At 37.1% G+C, this 19,158-nt stretch overlaps 2 protein-coding genes and 1 long non-coding RNA gene across 3 annotated transcripts; 2 read left to right on the forward strand and 1 right to left on the reverse strand.

Moving 5' to 3' along the window:
- The first annotated feature begins 1,697 nt into the window (after window positions 1-1,697).
- Window positions 1,698-3,365, forward strand: LOC308704997. Its single transcript, XR_014031859.1, has 3 exons — window positions 1,698-1,817; window positions 2,496-2,547; window positions 3,348-3,365. It is a non-coding gene; the product is annotated as an uncharacterized lncRNA (long non-coding RNA).
- Window positions 3,366-3,444: 79 nt separating this feature from the next.
- On the forward strand, window positions 3,445-15,878 carry plin6 (perilipin 6; the record flags this gene model as incomplete). The annotated part of the gene is made up of 7 exons (XM_081388059.1): window positions 3,445-3,453; window positions 3,906-4,104; window positions 4,249-4,331; window positions 6,631-6,868; window positions 7,349-7,539; window positions 12,617-12,883; window positions 14,559-15,878. The coding sequence occupies 7 exons, from the start codon at window positions 3,445-3,447 to the stop codon at window positions 15,009-15,011; spliced, it is 1,440 nt and encodes a 479-aa protein (XP_081244185.1). The 3' UTR covers window positions 15,012-15,878.
- A 56-nt stretch (window positions 15,879-15,934) lies between these two features.
- On the reverse strand, window positions 15,935-18,956 carry LOC308704994 (ras-related and estrogen-regulated growth inhibitor-like protein). Its single transcript, XM_081389769.1, has 4 exons — window positions 18,768-18,956; window positions 18,604-18,657; window positions 18,427-18,503; window positions 15,935-17,635 (listed from the first exon to the last, which is right to left on the reverse strand). Exons 1-4 carry the CDS (start codon window positions 18,880-18,882, stop codon window positions 17,225-17,227), a joined length of 657 nt encoding a protein of 218 aa, XP_081245895.1. The 5' UTR covers window positions 18,883-18,956; the 3' UTR covers window positions 15,935-17,224.
- Between the last annotated feature and the right edge of the window lie 202 nt (window positions 18,957-19,158).

Below are 19,158 nucleotides of genomic sequence, written 5' to 3' on the forward strand. Positions count from 1 at the left end.
AACTAAATAAAAATGTTTAGAAATAATGTAATTTAGTTGTAGGTTACGTTCTCATATCCATTTTTTTTCTAATGTCACAAGGAATAATCTGGTTACACAATTCTTTTGTAGTGTGGTTTTGGTGTACTAAAGTGTTGTTGTATTGTAACAAGTTACTAAAATAAACATTCACGAGTGTACCTTACTTCTCACCGCTGATTCCTGATGGTTTAGAGGACAGTTACACCGAGTCGCACCCTGTCGTTTCAAAGAATTGTACACCGCCGGCGAGAGCGAAGTAGAAATGCCTTGTCTATTTGGGGAGGCGCTCGCGCTGCGGAGGCAGAGCCCGTCACCTATCTTAAGGCGGGGCTACAGATTAGGTGTCCCTAAAGAACCCGCATATCTAACAGTAGTTCCGCATTACATTAATTAATTTGCACGCGAGTTTTATTTATTTTATACCGTGTATTCTCCGTGTAAATTCATGCACCGAACCGTGACGCCCGTACCGATTCGGTTCAATACGAATACATGTACCGTTCCACCCCTAATAGTGGTATATAGGGCTTTTAATTGTATTAACTGCCCTAATAACGTTAGAAAATCATAAAAATCAAAAAATGACATGACAACTTAGCGTTATAAAATCTATATAAAAAAGTACCTTAAAGAAAATGAATGGCATTAAAGCTAGACCAAAGCAAATATCTGCGGTGTGAGCAGTGACGTCAATTAAAATTTAATTATTTACCAATTAGGCCTACTAAATGAAACCATGAAGGTTTCTTGTGTCTCACTCTAATGTCACTAAGAACATTATTGATAGTAAACAATTCTGATATGTAAATGTTACCAGACATGTTTGACTGTGTAATGAAATAATGTCCTCTTTTGCTACAAAACCTTAATGGAAAGTCTGAGAAATTTCCCAGGCTCAAATTGTCAAACGATTGTTTACACTTATTAAAAGGTCCAGTTTACGGAGTAAATTTTTTAGTTGGGAATTGAGACAAACGGATATGAGACTACATTACTCTCCAAAGAGAGCCTTTGTGAAGGATTTCAATAATGACATGGCAACATGAGATGATCTTAATGTACCTCATCTCCAATGAAAGATTGATTTTCTCAGAAGAAACCTCAAGCTTCTGGTAGTCCATTCTTCCTCATTCAATTTCTGAATCAGAACAGGAATGCTGATATAAATGGGGCTGAACACCCATTAAACTTTTGAACTGTGACATTAAAATCATAACTGACTAGACATATCTGAGTAGACTCTCTGTACACAGCAGACGTATTCATACATCACAACCTAGTTTAGGTAACCTAATTTAATACATTTACACAACTCTACTTGTCTGTTGATTACAATAATGATTTGCACTGATGTACGTTGTCTTTCCACTTGTTTTAGGGAACAAACGTAATTCTGGTATAAACGTGATACCCCACACAAGTCCTACACTATTTTTCATCTGCATTAATGTAAGTAAATCAAAGAGCTGATGTGAGGAATGTCAGAGAAACATAAAATCACACACTCTCAAGACTGTCTTTGTCACTGTTAGGTAAACCAATAAACTGGCAAACAACACCTTAGAAACGTCTCGACATGCGTGGACTGGCCGCACCCTAAATGAGGGGCATCACATGCACCAACCATGAAAAATTACAAAACCATCCAACAAAACCCTCATTTCAGACACAGCAGACAAGGACTGAGACCTAATAGAAAGGGCAAGTCTAGTGGGTTTGTGACAAATATCTATAAAAGATATTTACCATTTCTACATTTTACCATCTCAAAGGACTCAACACTCAATCATTTAAAGGTAAGAACTGTTTCTGATTTGACGTTTTTTGCTGTCTGCTTACCGTCTACTTGAAAATAACTAAAACATGACAAACACACAATTTGTAGTCAAACAGATACTCTCAGAAATGGGTTAATTTGTTGTGAAACTGTAAATATAGCAGATGGTCATGTGTATTTTAAAATGTAATCTTAATACACAAATGTGTCTATTGTATATCATCTATCCATAATGGCCCAAAATAATATATTTATTATTTTTTTATAACATAATTTGTGGAACATTTTAAATGTATTTTATCATAACTATTGCTGATGTCCAAAAAGTATCTGAGAGAAGTTGATTATTTTGGTTTACTGTAATTGTCAGCATAGACAGGTGTCTAACCAGGGATCAGCTACCCATATTTATATTTGCAACATATTTATTAGATAATGCAAGGCAAACATGGCCTGGAGCACTGGAGACTTTATCAGAATGATCACTGGTCTGTTTCAAATTCACACATGTCTGGTTTTGATCTTAAAAAAAAGAAAAAAAAGAAAAAAAAAGAAAAGAAATTCTACATTTTTCACTCACTAAACAAATTAATCCAGCACAGAAGACCCATTTTATTAAGGCAGATTATAAACAGGTTTTTGCTATGATTATTGTCATTAATGTCATTTTTAATTCAGATTATTTTCTTTTTTGTAGCAGCAGCAGTGCTGACTTACACTGGGATCTGTAAGAGCGCCCCCTCTGTGCAGTAAGTGAATCTGATTATAAACAGGCCTGTGAGAATGCTTTGATCAGATTTGACACGGTTGGATATTATTCCATGAGATAACATTCTGAAAATTTTCATTTGATCAGAAGATATGTTTGAAAGACTTCAAAAACATTTTTAAAATGCCTGTTTTTGGATGATTCCATTGGTTTTGGTCGGAGGGCTTGGGCCATTACCTGAAATGATATTTCAGGGGCATCATGATCAAATGACAGCTTCTAAACCACTAAAACTGTTTAATCTCACAACATTATTCACTGCAGGAATGTTTCTCAAATATACATCTAAATATAATATAAAATAAACTAGTCTTTTGGCCATTATTTTTTAATAAACAAAAATCTAAAAAAACAAACAAACAATATTTAACCATAATAATTTCTGATGTTGCATGACACTGTTTCACTGTTTGAATGCTAGGTCATTTTTGGCCTGTGTGGTTTAAACGCTTAATAAAATTTCCACAGCGAGGTTGTGTCAAACATAGGCTAGTATTGTCATGTGACATCATCTGACTTGGCATGGGCAGGTCAAATTAATTTATACAGATCAGTATTGACGTAGTTGAAATTGAATGACGTTGTCAGATGGCAGAAGAATATGCCTACTGTTTGGTATTAATATGCTGATATTTGAATCTATATTCACCCATCTACTTTACTCTTCCACAAAACATAAGTAAAAATGTAGAAACTAATAATAGAATAATAAAATAATAAAAATAATAGAACTTTAATAGGACACTTGAATGTTTTATGTTCTCTGCTTTGCCTCAACAGCGCAAAGCAGACATGTCCAGAACAAAAAACAGTGAGGTAAGCTTTCTTGCATTGTCAGCGTTTTACTTAGTTAAACAGGACGAATCAAGTGTTAGGTATGTCATATGTAATGGGCTGTGAAGCAGTGTTTATGACAAACCAATAAAGCCTATATCCAGCCTTTACTTGGGCTGTACGTATTTAATTTTTGTGTGTGTGATCGGGAAGTTGCAGTGACGGAAACAGTGACATTCCAATTTAAGTTTGAAGGGAGTAATGCCTGTGTTTAGGCTATTAAGGAAATGCAATTTTGCCAAAGAAGAACTTTAAAAGCAGCCTACTTCAGTGTAATATGATGTTAATATGATATGATATAAGATGATATTACCATATCATCACTCTTAACACGGATCATTTGAATAATTGTGAGAGTCGGGTGAGGGTCGGGTGTGGATATCTAAATCAGAGAAAATCGTAGGTGCGGGTGGATGATTTATTTTTAGCAGCAGATTCAGGTGACGTTAGTAATTAGTAATTCATCATTACCATGTTCAATAAGACACTGACTTGCCTCTGCAGGGGAATGTGCTGAAGCGTGTGGCAAAACTGCCTCTCATCAGCTCAGCGCTGCAGCAGGCCTCTTCCGTCTACATGGGCGTGAAAGGTCGTTATCCGCTGCTCGGGTTTGTGGGAGGAGTAGCAGAGCTGGGTGTCCGCAGTGCATCCACGGCAGCTCTGCAACAAGCAGCACCTTTGCTACAGAACCTAGAACCAGAAAGTGAGTCTGGTTAAAAAAGGAGATCAAATGCTTATAGTAAAGACATAATTGGACTAAAGACACAGATATACTGCTAAAACATAATTTAACATGCAAGTCTTTAAGGGTAATAAAAGTGAATCAATAGTATGTGGGCCTTTGCAGTTGAGGCGGTGAACAGTTTTGCACTGGTGGGTTTGGAGCAACTTGAGAAGTTTTTCCCTATCCTCCAACAACCCACAGATGAGGTGAGTGCCTGAGAGTGCAAGAAAGAAGAGTGTCAATATCCACGTGGCAGTTATCTTGACTGTCTGGTAAAAGCCAACAAATTTATTTTGAATAACAAATTTAATATAGTTTTAAATGATTTATTATAAATGTATTAAATATATTTAAATTTATTTAGAATTATTACATTATTTTAATAATTTGCCGTTTTTAAACCTAAATAAAATAATAAACAAAATAAACAAAAGTACATTTGCACATAAACAAAATTAAATACTTTAACATTATTTTATTGCTTTAACATGTCCTTTAGTAATATAGTAAGTTTGTAGCAAGTTTTACATTTTACCTTAAAGGGGTAGTTGCATCATCGTTGCAACTTTCAAGGCCCAGAAAGGTAGTAAAAGCATTGTTAAAATAGTCATCTGACTACACTGGTTCAAATGTAATGTTATGAAGCGATAAGAAAAAAAAATTGAGCGCAAATTTTTTTTTAAAACAGACATGAGGGTGACTTAATTACAGAATTTTCATTTTTAGGTGAACTTTAATTGTAACAGAGAGGCAGGGATTAAGTGGAGAGAGAATCCACATGCAAGCACTAACGTTACTTTAATAATAATACAAACAGGCAATCCAGGGCAAACAAAGAAACCCAGGACAGGAATTTTTTTTTGTTCTGCATCTTGGCTTGCTGACTGAATTAAACATATCGAGCAGCCCTTTAAATAAAGTGATTTAAAGGAACACTCTGACTTTTTGGGACTTTAGCTTATTCACAGTATCCCCCAGAGTTAGATAAGTCCATACATACCTTTTTCATTTCTGTGCGTTCTGTAAGTGTTATTTGACGCACCCACCGCTAGCCTAGCTTAGCACAAAGACTGGATGTAAATGGATAAGGTAGCATACTAATCCCAATAAGTGACAAAATAATGCAAACATTTTCCTATTTACATGTTGTGATCTGTATAGTCACAGCGTGTACAAATAACAAGGCTATATGAGACAGAGACCATTTTTAATCGTATAAATACTGGGAACTATATTCTCACTAGGCGTAGGAGCACAGCTACCTGGGGCGGAGTGGCTACTTGGGCGGAGTGATTAGCGCAGCACACGAGACGCCCTGTTGATGGTTCCGTAAACAAAACAAACGTGACTAACTAGCTAGTAGCGAACGTGACTCGTGATCATGGCTGACTTTGAGGAATTGTCAGAGGAATTTTACTGGGTATCAAACCAAGATCCAGAACCATATAGTTTTGAGCTAGAATACACAGACGAAGAGTTACAAACTTTGGAAGCTGTAAGACAAGATACAGCGAACACCCATGATTGTAAACTATAAATTTACTATCTAGTAATTGCTGACTCTATTACTCCAACTCTGAGCGAACTCTCTGCTCCTCACCACAGGGCGTCTCGTGTGCTGCGCCCAAGTAGCTGTGCTCCTACGCCTAGTGAGAATATAGTTCCCAGTATTTATACGATTAAAAATGGTCTCTGTCTCATATAGCCTTGTTATTTGTACACGCTGTGACTATACAGATCACAACATGTAAATAGGAAAATGTTTGCATTATTTTGTCACTTATTGGGATTAGTATGCTACCTTATCCATTTACATCCAGTCTTTGTGCTAAGCTAGGCTAGCGGTGGGTGCGTCAAATAACACTTACAGAACGCACAGAAATTAAAAAGGTATGTATGGACTTAAAGTCCCAAAAAGTCGGAGTGTTCCTTTAAGGTACTGAACAGAAGTAAGGTATATCGACTATGAGCTGTCAGAATATATCTACTAACTTACTGATATTGGAAGAAAGGATTACAAATATGCAGAACTTGACCACATTTCGTTTTTTGTTAAGAAAGTCAAAAGTCTTAAATGATTTTTGTAAACAAAATACTTCTTTGTAATATATTTGATATGTAAATAAATATGGATAAACAGTGACAATACAGGCCTATTTGTTTCGTCAATGTTCTGCTGTTATGTTACTAGTTCAGATGTCTTTTCGCGCACTTTTTTTGGTTAACGTTACTGAAAGACCATTTGAAACGGCGTAATATGTCAAAAGAAAACGGTTTAATGTAGTGTAACCGCTATATATTAACTCTTTACCTAACTTACTAAGATAAAGTAGGATAAAAGTAACTTAGGTATGTACTTGTGGCTGTTTCTGTTGAAACTTGGGTGCGTTTTTGTTTTACTTCTGTGAACATATTATGATAACCGAACCTGTAACCCGTAAGCTCGATGTTTTTTCTGCCCCATTCCCCTCTTGGTGCACTCCTGCCTGTCTTCTCTCCTCTAAGGTGGTTGCTAATCTGAAGGACGCTTTCTTCTCGAGGCTGGATGGTGCGCAGTCTCGAGTAAACGATGAGCTGGACAGGGCCGTGAACAGGTGGGGTGAGGTGGTGGAGCTCAGCTGGCGCCTCCTGGCGGAAGCTCAGGATTCAGCAGCAGGGCGCGTGATCACCGCTGGCCTGGATGAGCTCATCACTCAGTCAGAGGCGGCAGTGGCGTACTATCTACCTCTGCCACCCACGCTGCGTAAGAAAGTGTGACACGGATTCATCTGAACTGAGACAGGGAGACACATTTTTATCTGAAATAATCATGAAATAGCACTTTAGAGAAGGTTTACCATTTATTTCATGCGTACACAAAACGTTACCACAAGGGGGCGCAACTGGTCTTCTGTTTTGCAAGTACTTTAGCACAACTAAAGAGCCATTAATCTCATCATTAAAGACCAGTCGTTAGAAATCAGAATAAAACTGCAATCATGTCAAATTCTGTAACTTATTTATATTGTTTATTTATATCTATTATTATATTAAAACATTTTTTCATGGACCCCATAGCATCCCCCTGAGGCACCCTGGCAGTCCCTGGACCACAATTTGAAAACCCAATTTTGAAAATCAGCTTTCTTTTTATTTAGCTCAGAGTTGAAATCTGCCTCTTTCAGTTGAAATCTGAATATTGGTGGTTGTATTGAAATTATAAGCAATTTGTCTCATCTTGCAGGTCGTGAGTGGGAGAGAATAGTGCAAAGCTATGAAGATGAGGATGAGGAGGATGAAGAAGAAGAGCCTCGGATGTGGACGCGGATCCGTGGCCTGTTGTTGTGCCTGTACCTTCAGCTGAACGACAGACTGCTGAAGCTGAGAGAAAGAGTGGACAGTGTTTTGCAGATGCTGGGGGCAGCTGCTGAAACGGTAGGCCCATGTACAGAAATAATTCATCACTAAATCTTTGACCTTATCTTAACTAAAAGCTCTGTTCAGTGACTCTTTAGAATAGGACAAATACTCTCTCGCCAAACTAACTGCTTCTCAGTGGCTCCGAACAACATTCATGTAGGAATCAGTTTCTGATATATGTCACACTGATAATGGGGAACCAAGCTCGTTGTATTCATATTCCAATTTAACAATTTTCGTACTTTAATCTAAATGTTTTCAGTTGGCTATCCAACACAGAAGAATAAAAAAGACTTTGGCCCTTCAAAAGAGACCAGGTTTATTACAGTTAACTAAAACCATAAAACCATTTTCGTTTCTTGAAATAAAATAACATTTACTGAAAGAAAATAAAATGTACAGAAATGTATTTTATTTCAGCCAGTTGCCAAGAAAACATAGTTTAGTTTACCTTGATGTACTGAAATAACTAAAACTAAACTGAAAAATTAAACTGAAATAAAAATTAATAAATAGATTTATAGAAAACGGAAATTTAGACCTTTTTTTAAATACTAAAACTTTAATTAAAATTAAAATGAAAACAGAAAAGAAAAACTAATTCAAATTATTAATAAAAAACTATAATAGCATCTCAATGGTTCTAAAATAAGACTGAAAGAGACCCAATGTGTGAGTCAAGACTAAGATTAACTCACAAAATAAGTATAGATGCAGACATGTCTTGGTGAGAGACTCAACAATAAACACTGACAAGATGATATCAACAGGGAGTGCCTCATCAAAATGTCCTCAAACTATAGCCTATCCCCTCTTCTTTGAGTACGAAGTTAAAATAGACGCTCTACGTGCCGCTTCACCATGCTGCAGTCATTCACGCTGCCCTGCCACCCTCAGGGCTTCCTGTCTAGTCTGCAGACTCACCCTCACTCGCATAGAATAAAATCACTGCAATTACTTGTTCTAAATGATGACCCCTGAGACACATTCAAGCAGGAAAGGACATGGGGAAGACGAGAGAAGCTGTATTACAACATGAGCTGAAAGCATTATATATGAGATTTTTCACACTGTACAACACTGTACCAACTTGATTACACAGAATTTATTTACAATGTATTATTTTACATTTATGCTTCTAGTCACTTGGTAGTGGAGTAGATTCATTACCTCAGATTTTGTCAGTCACTCATTTGTACACTTCTTCATATTAAAGTTAGTGTTTAGGCTAGATAGAGACTTTATCATCAGACTTCATCATTTTATAGTCTAGCATATTAGTGAGTCTATTAGTGAGTCATAATGGCTATAAAAATAAATGATGGAACGTTCCTGTTTGTGTAAAAGGAAAGCAGTTTTTTGTTTCCTAGAAATCAAGGCTGAAATCAAGAAGTCAAGCAGCAGTGCTTTTAATTGGAGTGCTTGTTTAGAGAGAGGATGGTCATGATTGAGCTGAAAACCCAGTGGGACCTAATGCTACGTGCTGTTTGGCGGTCACTGCATGTGACTTGAACACCCACAAACCCATGAGGAGATTTGGAGACAAACATACTTCTAGTTTTATATAAGCATTAAATTGGTCAAAAGTGACATTAAAGAATTTTACATTGTCTCAAAATTTTAATTTCAAATAAATTCTATTCTATTCATCAAAGAATTCTGAAAACATTTATCACAGTTGCCACAAAAAAATATTAAGCAGCAGCACCACTGTTTTCAACATTAATAAGAAGTAGTGCAAAGTGCCCATGCAAAATTAGTTTTTGTTTGAGTGCTCATTGTTACAATTACACAGCAAAAGTTCAGTGACATTTTTATTTGTGCATGGTAGAAAGCAAATACTGATACTGACATAATGACATACAATAAATACGGAAAATTGAACTATACGATTCAGGGAGCAGGCTACACAGTGAACTCCAAAAAAAAGCTACGCTTGAGCAAACAGTTTGTGAATAGGCTACTACAAATGATGGCCATGAATAAAATATAATATTCAGAAGTAAACAGTGTAGCTGACTTAATGTTTAGCTGCCAGAGTGTTTATGTCAGAATGTTTATTTTTAAACCACAGCCTTCTAAGTGCTTCTTTTACCGGTATATTTAACGATATCTTTTGCATTTCTCATCCAAACAACGTCAAACTTGGCGCTGCACTCGTGCCCGTAGCAAGACACCTGTCAAGTTTGAAATCCATTGGACTAATGGTTCGAGAGATATGCGAATAACAGACACACAGACAGACACACAGACAGACAGACGTTTCTATAATTTATAGATAGATAAGAAATATTTCTTAAGCAGAAAACCAGCATATTAGAATAATTTCTGAAGGATCACGTGACACTAGATTACAATAATGGCTGCTGAAAATTCAGCTTTGCCATCACAGGAATAAATTACATTTTAAAATATAAAACTTTGTAATAATATTTCACAATATTACTGTTTTTTTCCTGTATCTTTAATCAAAAGAATCTAACCAGTGGCATTTCTGAAGCATAGAGTGCACCACAGTTTGGCAAAATTGTATTTGTTCTCAGGTCAGTAGAGACACCCTACCTCAACTGACCTGTTAGAGACACATGGCCTATCTCCGACATGTTTTGTATGAGTTGACGAGTTTGTGTGCTGAGGATCAAAAGGCCAAGGTGGAGTATTGTCTGTACAGGGTCCTTCTGTGCTTTCCCAGCAGTAGGGTGGAGGGTAATTGGACCTGAGAGAACGAATGCTCCAGCGCACCGTGTTCAAAAGAGTCTTCATTAATAAACTCTAAAAGACGCCCCAGAGAGCCTGGGCTGCAGAAATGTGAGCGACAGACTATATTCTACCGACAGTGATGCTGAGCTGTCAGAGACACAAACAACAGTGAGACTTGGCAGTATAATCTCCTACAGTAATTCACGTGTTGGTCACGGGCTGTGCAGTGGACTGGCGGTGAGGTGGTGGCCCAAAGACAATGGGAATTGAGAACACAGAGAGGACCTTTAAATTGGGCTGACCCACTTTATCCTTCACCTACATTAACCACCAATAGTTGGAGGGTCCTGCTGCCAAATCAGTACTGTTTGTGACTGTGTCTGCTAGCCTGGGCCTGTTCTTTTGCACTGTGTACTCACGCTCACGTTGGCTGGCATCAGATGAAGCTCCACGTGAGAGTTTGGCTGCTTGTGGCATGGTGGTCTGTGTTAATAAATCAGACTTCAGTACGATTTCAATGTTCAAAATCTTTTTGTTATTCAAAACATGTATGTTGAGTTTGTTACAACTTCAAATGCATTTCGTTTTAAATGCGTTTAGCAGCACAAACGCTGCCAGACAAACTAAATTATACTCTAGTGGTTTTAATATTAGTAATTCAAATCTTTTGAATCCCTTCGCCAAAAGATTTGTTCATTGGTTCGTTCAGTGACCCTTTCTGCAAGTTACTTAGGTAGCAACAAGTGAGTCACTGAATCATTTACTTAAAGGAGAACTCCGGTCAATTTTAACATTGAGCTAATTTTTTTGTACATTTGGAGTGCTGTCAATACAGAGAAAAACGACAAAAATCGGTGTTGCCTACACCGTGTTATCCTCTTTTTAAAATCTGCACCCTGTTGACTTCAATGGGGCAAGTTTTAAACCAGCTTTTAGCCTCTTAACATCCTTGATGTGTCATTACAAGTGCACTGCCAATGTGAGTGATTACTTCAGCGTGAACACGGGTCAATCTGACTGCAGTAGATGTGAAAGATATGAATAAAAATGATAATAATTCAGCCAGCGCTCATACCTGTATTTACCATAGATATCTACATCCTGTTTTCGGTCGAAGTCCATAGTAATCGATTGTCGAGTTCACGCGCATAGGTTTAGTACCTATGATCACGCGCGTGAACTCGACAATCGATTACTTTGGACTTCGACCTAAAACAGGATGTAAATACAGGTATGATCGCTGGCTGAATAAACATAATTTTTATTCATATCTTTCACATCTACTGCAGTCAGATTCACCGTGTTCACTCTGAAGGAATCACTCACATTGGCTGTGCACTTGTAATGACACATCAAGGATGTTAAGAGGCTAAAAGCAGGTTTAAAACTTGCCCCATTGAAGTCAACAGGGTGCAAATTTTAAAAAGAGGATAACACGGTGTAGGCAACACCGATTTTTGTTGTTGTTCTCTGTACTGACAGCACTCCAAATGTACAAAAAAATGAGCTCAATGTTAAAACTGACCGGAGTTCTCCTTTAATCTGAGTCATTCATGACAAGTCGTATCATCCTTATTAAGATTAGCATGTCTACAATTCTACTAGATTACAGAAAGAGTTTTTTTTTATCCATGGTGTCAACTGCTGGTTATGATTTATTATCAAGCTATAGAAGAAAAAAAAACATCCTTACATCAAGTTAAGTATATATTCATCAATTATTTTTACACATTCATAATTCTTTCTGCCCAATAAATATGATTTGTTCCCTCAAAAGATTAATTCACTTAAAATATTTGTTTGAAACACTGATTTGTTCACAAACTAAACAGCAATTCTATTCTAAAGCACTAAACTGTAGTGGATATATGATTGAGTGGCCATGGGAACAGTTAAACAAGGTCAAATGAAATGAGACAAGAAGAATAAAAAGCAAAAAATGGACATTTAGAAATAGGACATGATGAAATGAAATTATTTAGAATAACAGGACTAAAAGAATGTTGGACTGTTTCTTTTGTTAGTCTTATAAAGTTTAATTAACCCCAACTGTGACTGACAATACCAGTTTTCACAGCAATTACAGTTTCTGTTGTTTGTTGATTTATTTGCACAGAGCAGGGAGTGTATCCCGCAAAAACCCATTCACGTTCCTGCAGGCATTATGTGAATAGAGCCATTACTGCCACTTGATCAACGGGGCCACTAGGCCACTCCAGGCCACTAGGTTCAGCAATAAAAACGTGACTGAATTAAAGTTCTGCGTATTCCTCAGCCCATGTGACCAGTTGTTCTGCCACATTCGCTTTTTAATGCCTAACGGTGTCAGTTTCAGGTCTATCATTGTTACTGGTTTCCTAATTAGGTATTGTCTGTAATTTGTCATGCTCAGGTGGGTCTAACGCAGATGATGCAGATGGTGGAGTCCCTGCTGCAGCTGCTTCTGTCTTTTTACACGTCTCAGGTGCATCGTGTGGAGGAGCTGCGTTCTCTGCTTGTAGCTCAGCTCACATCACGTATACAGGCACTGAAGGTTTTGCCCCCTGTACAACAGATACTGGCTTTACATACTCAGGTACACACTTTCATGAATGATCTACTGGAACTGGGACAGATTCTCATACAGCTGCTCATCAACACCACCCCGCTCTACGACCTGGTGAGAACACACACACACACACACACACACACACACACACACACACACACACACACACACACACACACACACACACACACACACACACACACACATACCATTTTAAGCTTAATATTAAGAAATGTGCATTGTGCAATAAAGAAGTACTCCAAATAAAGTTTAATTATAATATTTATACCAGTAAGTCTCAAGCGATATGTCAGTAAACATATTAATGGATTTGTAGTATTGTACGAAATAAAGGTATTTTAAATCCATTTTGGTATAGGTTTTTTTTCACTAGGGTATTGATAGGATGAACACAGCTAAATATGTCAATATGTTCCCATTTAAACTAAATGAGTAAATCTGTGTTTTATAGGCCGTGCTGGCCCATGAAACAGTCTATGGCCTGGTTTATTTTCTCTCTATGTTATACTGTGCTTCTTTTCAATTTTTTTTTTTTTTTTAGCACAGTATCCAATTGAAGATCAGGTACATAATGGTTTCAGGCCATTATACAGCTTAATTAAACTTCAATCAAATATAAGAACTGTTATGGTCTAAAAACACTTCTGTTCAGTTGCAGAGTTAATTTAAATGAGCTTGATGCTCAAACCAAATTGGCAATATGTGACCCTGGATCACAAAACCAGTCACAAGTCGCACTGGTATATTTGTGGCAATAGCCAACAGTACATTGTATTGGTCAAAATTATCGATTTTTCTTTTATGCCAAAAATCATTCGGATATTAAGTAAAGATCATGTTCCATGAAGATATTTTGTACATATCCTACCGTAAATATATAAAACATTTATTTTTGTGAGTGAATTCAGCACAATCTCGAACATAAATGGACAACTTTAAAGACGATTTTCTCAATGTTTCGATTTTTTTGCACCCTCAGATTCCAGATTTTTAAATAATTGTGTCTCGGCCAAATATTGTCCTATCCTAATAAACCATACATCAATGGAAAGCTTATTTATTCAGCTTTCATGTGATGTATAAATCTCAATTTAAAAAAATTGACCCATGTGACTGGTTTTGTGGTCCAGGGTCACATATCTGGATTTTGTGGTCTATAAACACTTGTATCTTCTAAGGCTAGCAAAATGGCATTTGAATTTGAAACAAAGACAGCATAAACCGTTTTTTAAAATCAAGTATTTTACAAAAAATCTGTTTGGGGCTATGTAGGCATCAGAATAATCTCTTATTCATTGAATGATTATTAATAATGTTATTATCTTAAACTTGCTTCTACCTACTAAATTTTTCTCCAAAACTTCAAAACAGTTACATATACATTAAATGACCACTGGTGGCAGTAAAACACCAAGTACTTTTATTCTTTTTTACACATATTATGATTGCAGGGGCAGATTATCGAATAATAAAGACTTGTTTTTGAGCAGTTCCTATGTCAAAACATTTGGTCTGTGAAACGAGTCACGATAAAGCAGCTCAAAACGTTAAACGGCATGGTTTTTCAGCAAATGCACTTTTGTTAACACTATCGGTCAGGTTTAAGCAGAGGTTTAGAGGTGGGATGTTATTTTCAGTGAGAGGCGCTAAAAGTGTATTTTTCCAATAAGCCTGGGATGAATTAAATTGTTGAATAAAGATTTCAAAAGAATCAAAAGTATCAGAGTCTTCTTAGCTTACGACTCTGCCCTCTCTTTTCTCTCAGATAAAACAGGTTTCTGATCTCGACGCAGCAAACAACCCAACTCCAGATGAACTTCCTGAGAGTCCCTCCAGCCGTGCCTTCGCAAACAGCCTCTTCCTCAAAGCCATGGACGGTCGTCCACGTCGCCGCAGAAGCCTTTATGCCCGTTCCCGTCATGGGTCCACCAGCGGGCTTCCAACAAGCCCAGCTCCCTCTCCGACTCCTACCCCAGTCCCAGCAAATGGCAGAAAAGGCAGTTTGAAGCTAGATTCCCAGCCCTCGGGCCCTCCAGAACTTGACACACTGGCTGTGTCCACTACCGATGTGATCCGCCGCCGTTCCTCGGCCACCGAGGTCCTGCTGGCTCCTATTATGCAGTTAGTATCACAGAGCCAACAAGCTTTTGAGTTTCTGAGCTCTGGCCCTTCATCTGAAGATCAGGTCATACCTGTGGTGGAAACCACAGAACATTAGGCTCCACTTTTCTCATCCATTAAACCAAAATGCAATCACAGATCATTCGAACACAGATTGCTGCAGCTCACAGGCTGTTATGGATAGTACAGCAAACATACCTTCAAACAACAATCCATACAGTGACTTCTCTAGTAGGCCTACAAAAACAAATCTTATTGTGGAGACAGTGCAGTTACAAGCTAACTTTTAAATAAAATCATTAGCCCAGCATTCAGTACGTGCAGACGGTTTCAAAGCTAAATAAAGCATTGTTTTAGCTATGCATATTACTTAGAGTGTAATCAAAACCGTTTGGGTACGTGGTGCTTTGTAGCTTTGAATGCCTGATTATGAAACAACTCAACAGATGAGTTGAAATTATCTTTTTTCTATATATTCATTGTTGGCATGTAACACAACATTTTGTTTAGACTAAATAAATGTACTTTTATTCCTTAGCTTTTTTAGTTCTTATACACTATAAGCAATGTTTAATCTATAAACTGTGACTAATGACTGATAGTTAGGTTAATGGAGTGAGTGAAACAGGATGGCACCAGGACTCTAGTCAGTTGGAAATTAACCCTTTGAAAATGTATTTGACTAAAAGCCGAAGGTCATGCGTGTTGAATTGAGAGGAGAGGATAAAATGACATGGTTAATGTTACTTTGATTCTTCATGGGTTGTTTAATGTTTTAACATAAAGGATGTGTTGTTACAAAGGTAGAAACATAAACTGAACTGTGTTATACATAGACAGGCATGGAATGGTGTTAAATGACTAAGTGGCCATTTATAGATAAATCCTAACAGCCTTTAGTGTTTTTTTCCTGTAACAAATGTAACATTGACTCTAAATGTAATAAAATATTTTATAAAATGTTATTGATGTTGAGTACTATTTGAGCAGAGAATGAATGGCTAATTGTGCAACAAAGGTAAATGTTTTTCCTTTATTGAAATCGAACATTGAAATACAAACAATATAAACATCTCAAAAAGGTCTTTAACTAAAAACAGCATATCATTTAAATACAGTAAATATCAAGTAAATACAGGGCAATAACACGCTGTAAAAATTATTGCTGTGATTACCAAAACCTCACAACATTAAAATAAGAAATAATGTGTAGTTTCAACTTAAATAATGTGTTCGTGTTACTAAAGTTTAGTTAACTTTAGTTGAATATTTAAGTCCTCAATAAATTTTAAGTTGCTGTAACTAATTACAGCAACATTGTTTACATTGCATGTACAGACACTCTTCATATCTCACTCTTCTTAGATCGTTCACAACATGAAAAACAATTATAACTATATTGGCGTACACATGGTACGCATGGTAAAGTTCTGCCACTTTAAATGCTCAAGCTCTTCGGATGGATTCTGATTGGCTGTCCATATTCTTAGCGTTTATCAGCAAGAAAAGAAAACATTCCAAAAATGATTCTGACTATATCGTTCATGTGGTTATCGTTATAATTGTGTTTTAGACTTTGCTATTCTCATAGAATTAGAATTATTAATAAAACCGTATAGTTACAACTATTATCCTTGGTGTGAACGTGCCTTACATCAAATAACATTTATAGTACCACCAACCTCAAAGAAACTACACAGAAAACAATGTTCTGAACATTACAATATATACATAAAATGTCTATATATATACACACACTTTACTATATATAGTCTCCTCCCAATCACCACATTTAATCATTCACATCTAAATGTCAGTGGAGATTCAGAAGAGGAAAACACAGAGAGGATAAAGTCCAACTCTATATTTCAGGCATCTGAGATCCAGAGCAGAAGATCACTCGAATTCATCTACATCATCTTTTCAGAGCTGAAGGATCATTCTTTGAGAAATGACAAGGACTACAATCGATCCGGACCGTCTCTCGGTTCATATCAATACCCTAGCCCTGCTGTGACCAACTTAAATCAAAGCCCAGGATCACTTATCTTCAGAACCTCTTTTATCACCTTGCTGTAACAAACTTAATCTACCTTACTTAACCATAAAGCTGGGCTCTAAACTTTTAACATGCTATCATCTCATTCTTTATCTTTCCACCATCCATGTAGGTTAATAAGGCGAAAGTGGCCCCCTTCGGTTCCAAAAACCCATTGGCCCGAGGGTCTTCTTAGCTGTTTAGACGCAAGGCTGCCAGGGGCCTCATATCTTCATCATGCTCATCATCTTTCACATCCCCAACTCAGTTCTTTACTCCCATTTCTTTCCAAACACTGCGGACACACTTCTGACTATGCCCTTGATTCCGGCCATCCCCCTTTTCAGTGCTCTGGACTCCTTGATGAGATCCAGTATTTCATGAAAGACCAGAAGCACGCCGTGGTAGGTTTCAGCTGCTGAGATCTCGAAGAAGCCACAGTCTGCGGAGAGGGCGAACAGTCTGCCCTCCTCGCTCGACACGGCTCTCTGGTGCAGCAGGTCTCGCTTGTTCCCCACAATGATGATCGGGGCAGATGCGGACAGCTTCCTAGTCTGGCGGATGAGCTGCACCTGTTGCCGGACCACCTCAAAGCTGGAGCGGTCACAGATGCTGTAGACCAGGATCACGCCGTCTGCCCACTGAAGCTGCTTGTCACTGATGGATTCAGTTGTTTCGCAGCTCTGGAGGAGACAGAATTCAAAGATTAAGTCACTTAACCTCACCCAGAAAGCATGATCCCAAAAACCTCCATGAATGCATAAACGTTGTCAAAATGCCACGGATTGGATTTAAGGTCTTTCAATTAAATATGATAAAAATGTATAATCATGTCTACTTCCCTCATACATATGCAGAAATTTTTTTTATTTCATATGATTATTATACTTTTCCATCATTCTCCAATTCACAGGTACAATTTTAATAGTTGATCAAATAAATTTCAAGCATTTAAGCACCTTAAAAAGTATCTTGGCTCATTTAGTCAGGTATTTTACATTTGTACAGCATGCATCATTTCATATTTATGATATTAATATATTTTATTTTTAATATTATAAATTATGATTATAAAGAGCCCACCACACAAGTAAACTAAATATCCAAACACAAACTATGAAATTGACAGTCTCTCTCTCTCTCTATCTATCTATATGAAAGTCATACTTAGAAACTACAGAAATAAGATATAGAAACTAAATAAGACCTATTATTCTTAATTATTCTATTATTATAATTATTCTTAAAATTATTCTAAATTTGAACTATTTAAAAACATCTTTTCAAATCTTATCCATAGAAAAAAATGTTTTGCCATATTTTTGACAAACCTATAGTGAGATAAGGATTTAAATATTATTGACTTATCCTTTGATAATATATTAAAAACACACAATTTGACCCCTTTATGTATTCCAACAATTCAATTTTATGCATTCAAACGCAACAATCACAAACAAAATATACATCGTACCTGTGGATACAGAGAGTCCCAAATATTTAAGGATATCTCTCGCCCATCTGTTTTGTCAATATGACTGTATATTGATTCTGAAAGAGAGCATAGTGAAATTAAAGACTTCTGTTTCATAAACAACATAGTTAATTTGTTCATTATCAATGGTATTATAATAAATCTTATTTGACGTACCAATATCCCCATACTCTCCGATGAATCTTCTGGTGAGAAATCGCACGGTGAGGGCTGCAAACAAGTAGTTGTAATAAAGGATTATTCGGAGGCTTAACAAAGCAGACCATAGAACATGACAGAAATTTCTGTATGCAAACAGCCAAGTTCAGTTTTGTGCTCACCTGACTTCCCAACATTTTCTGCTCCAAGTAGCAGAACATTCGCCTCTACTTTGTGGTGATTTCCATCCATCGCTTTACTGCCCAACTGAGGACTCGGTTTGACCAGAACAACCATTTCACCTGTGAACGTCTTGAGTGAGTGTTGAGTGTGAGCTTTGCAAGCCACTTCAACTATATATATAAAAAACAGTGGGTGGGGCTTATGGAAGTTGAGTCGATTTTAAACCAATCCGAGAACAGTGCATCTGTTCGCTTTAGCAAACCAAACCACCAAAAATTGTCCTATCAAGTAGCGCCAGGACAATCAGATATTTACACCGTGTTTTCTTTCACCCAACTGAAATATACAGCCCTCGAAAATGTCCCTCAAGAGAGCCTTCTGCTTGTTTTG

Source organism: Scardinius erythrophthalmus (genome assembly GCF_964197995.2).
Source record: "Scardinius erythrophthalmus genome assembly, chromosome: 16".
In the NCBI taxonomy this organism is placed as follows: domain Eukaryota; kingdom Metazoa; phylum Chordata; class Actinopteri; order Cypriniformes; family Leuciscidae; genus Scardinius; species Scardinius erythrophthalmus.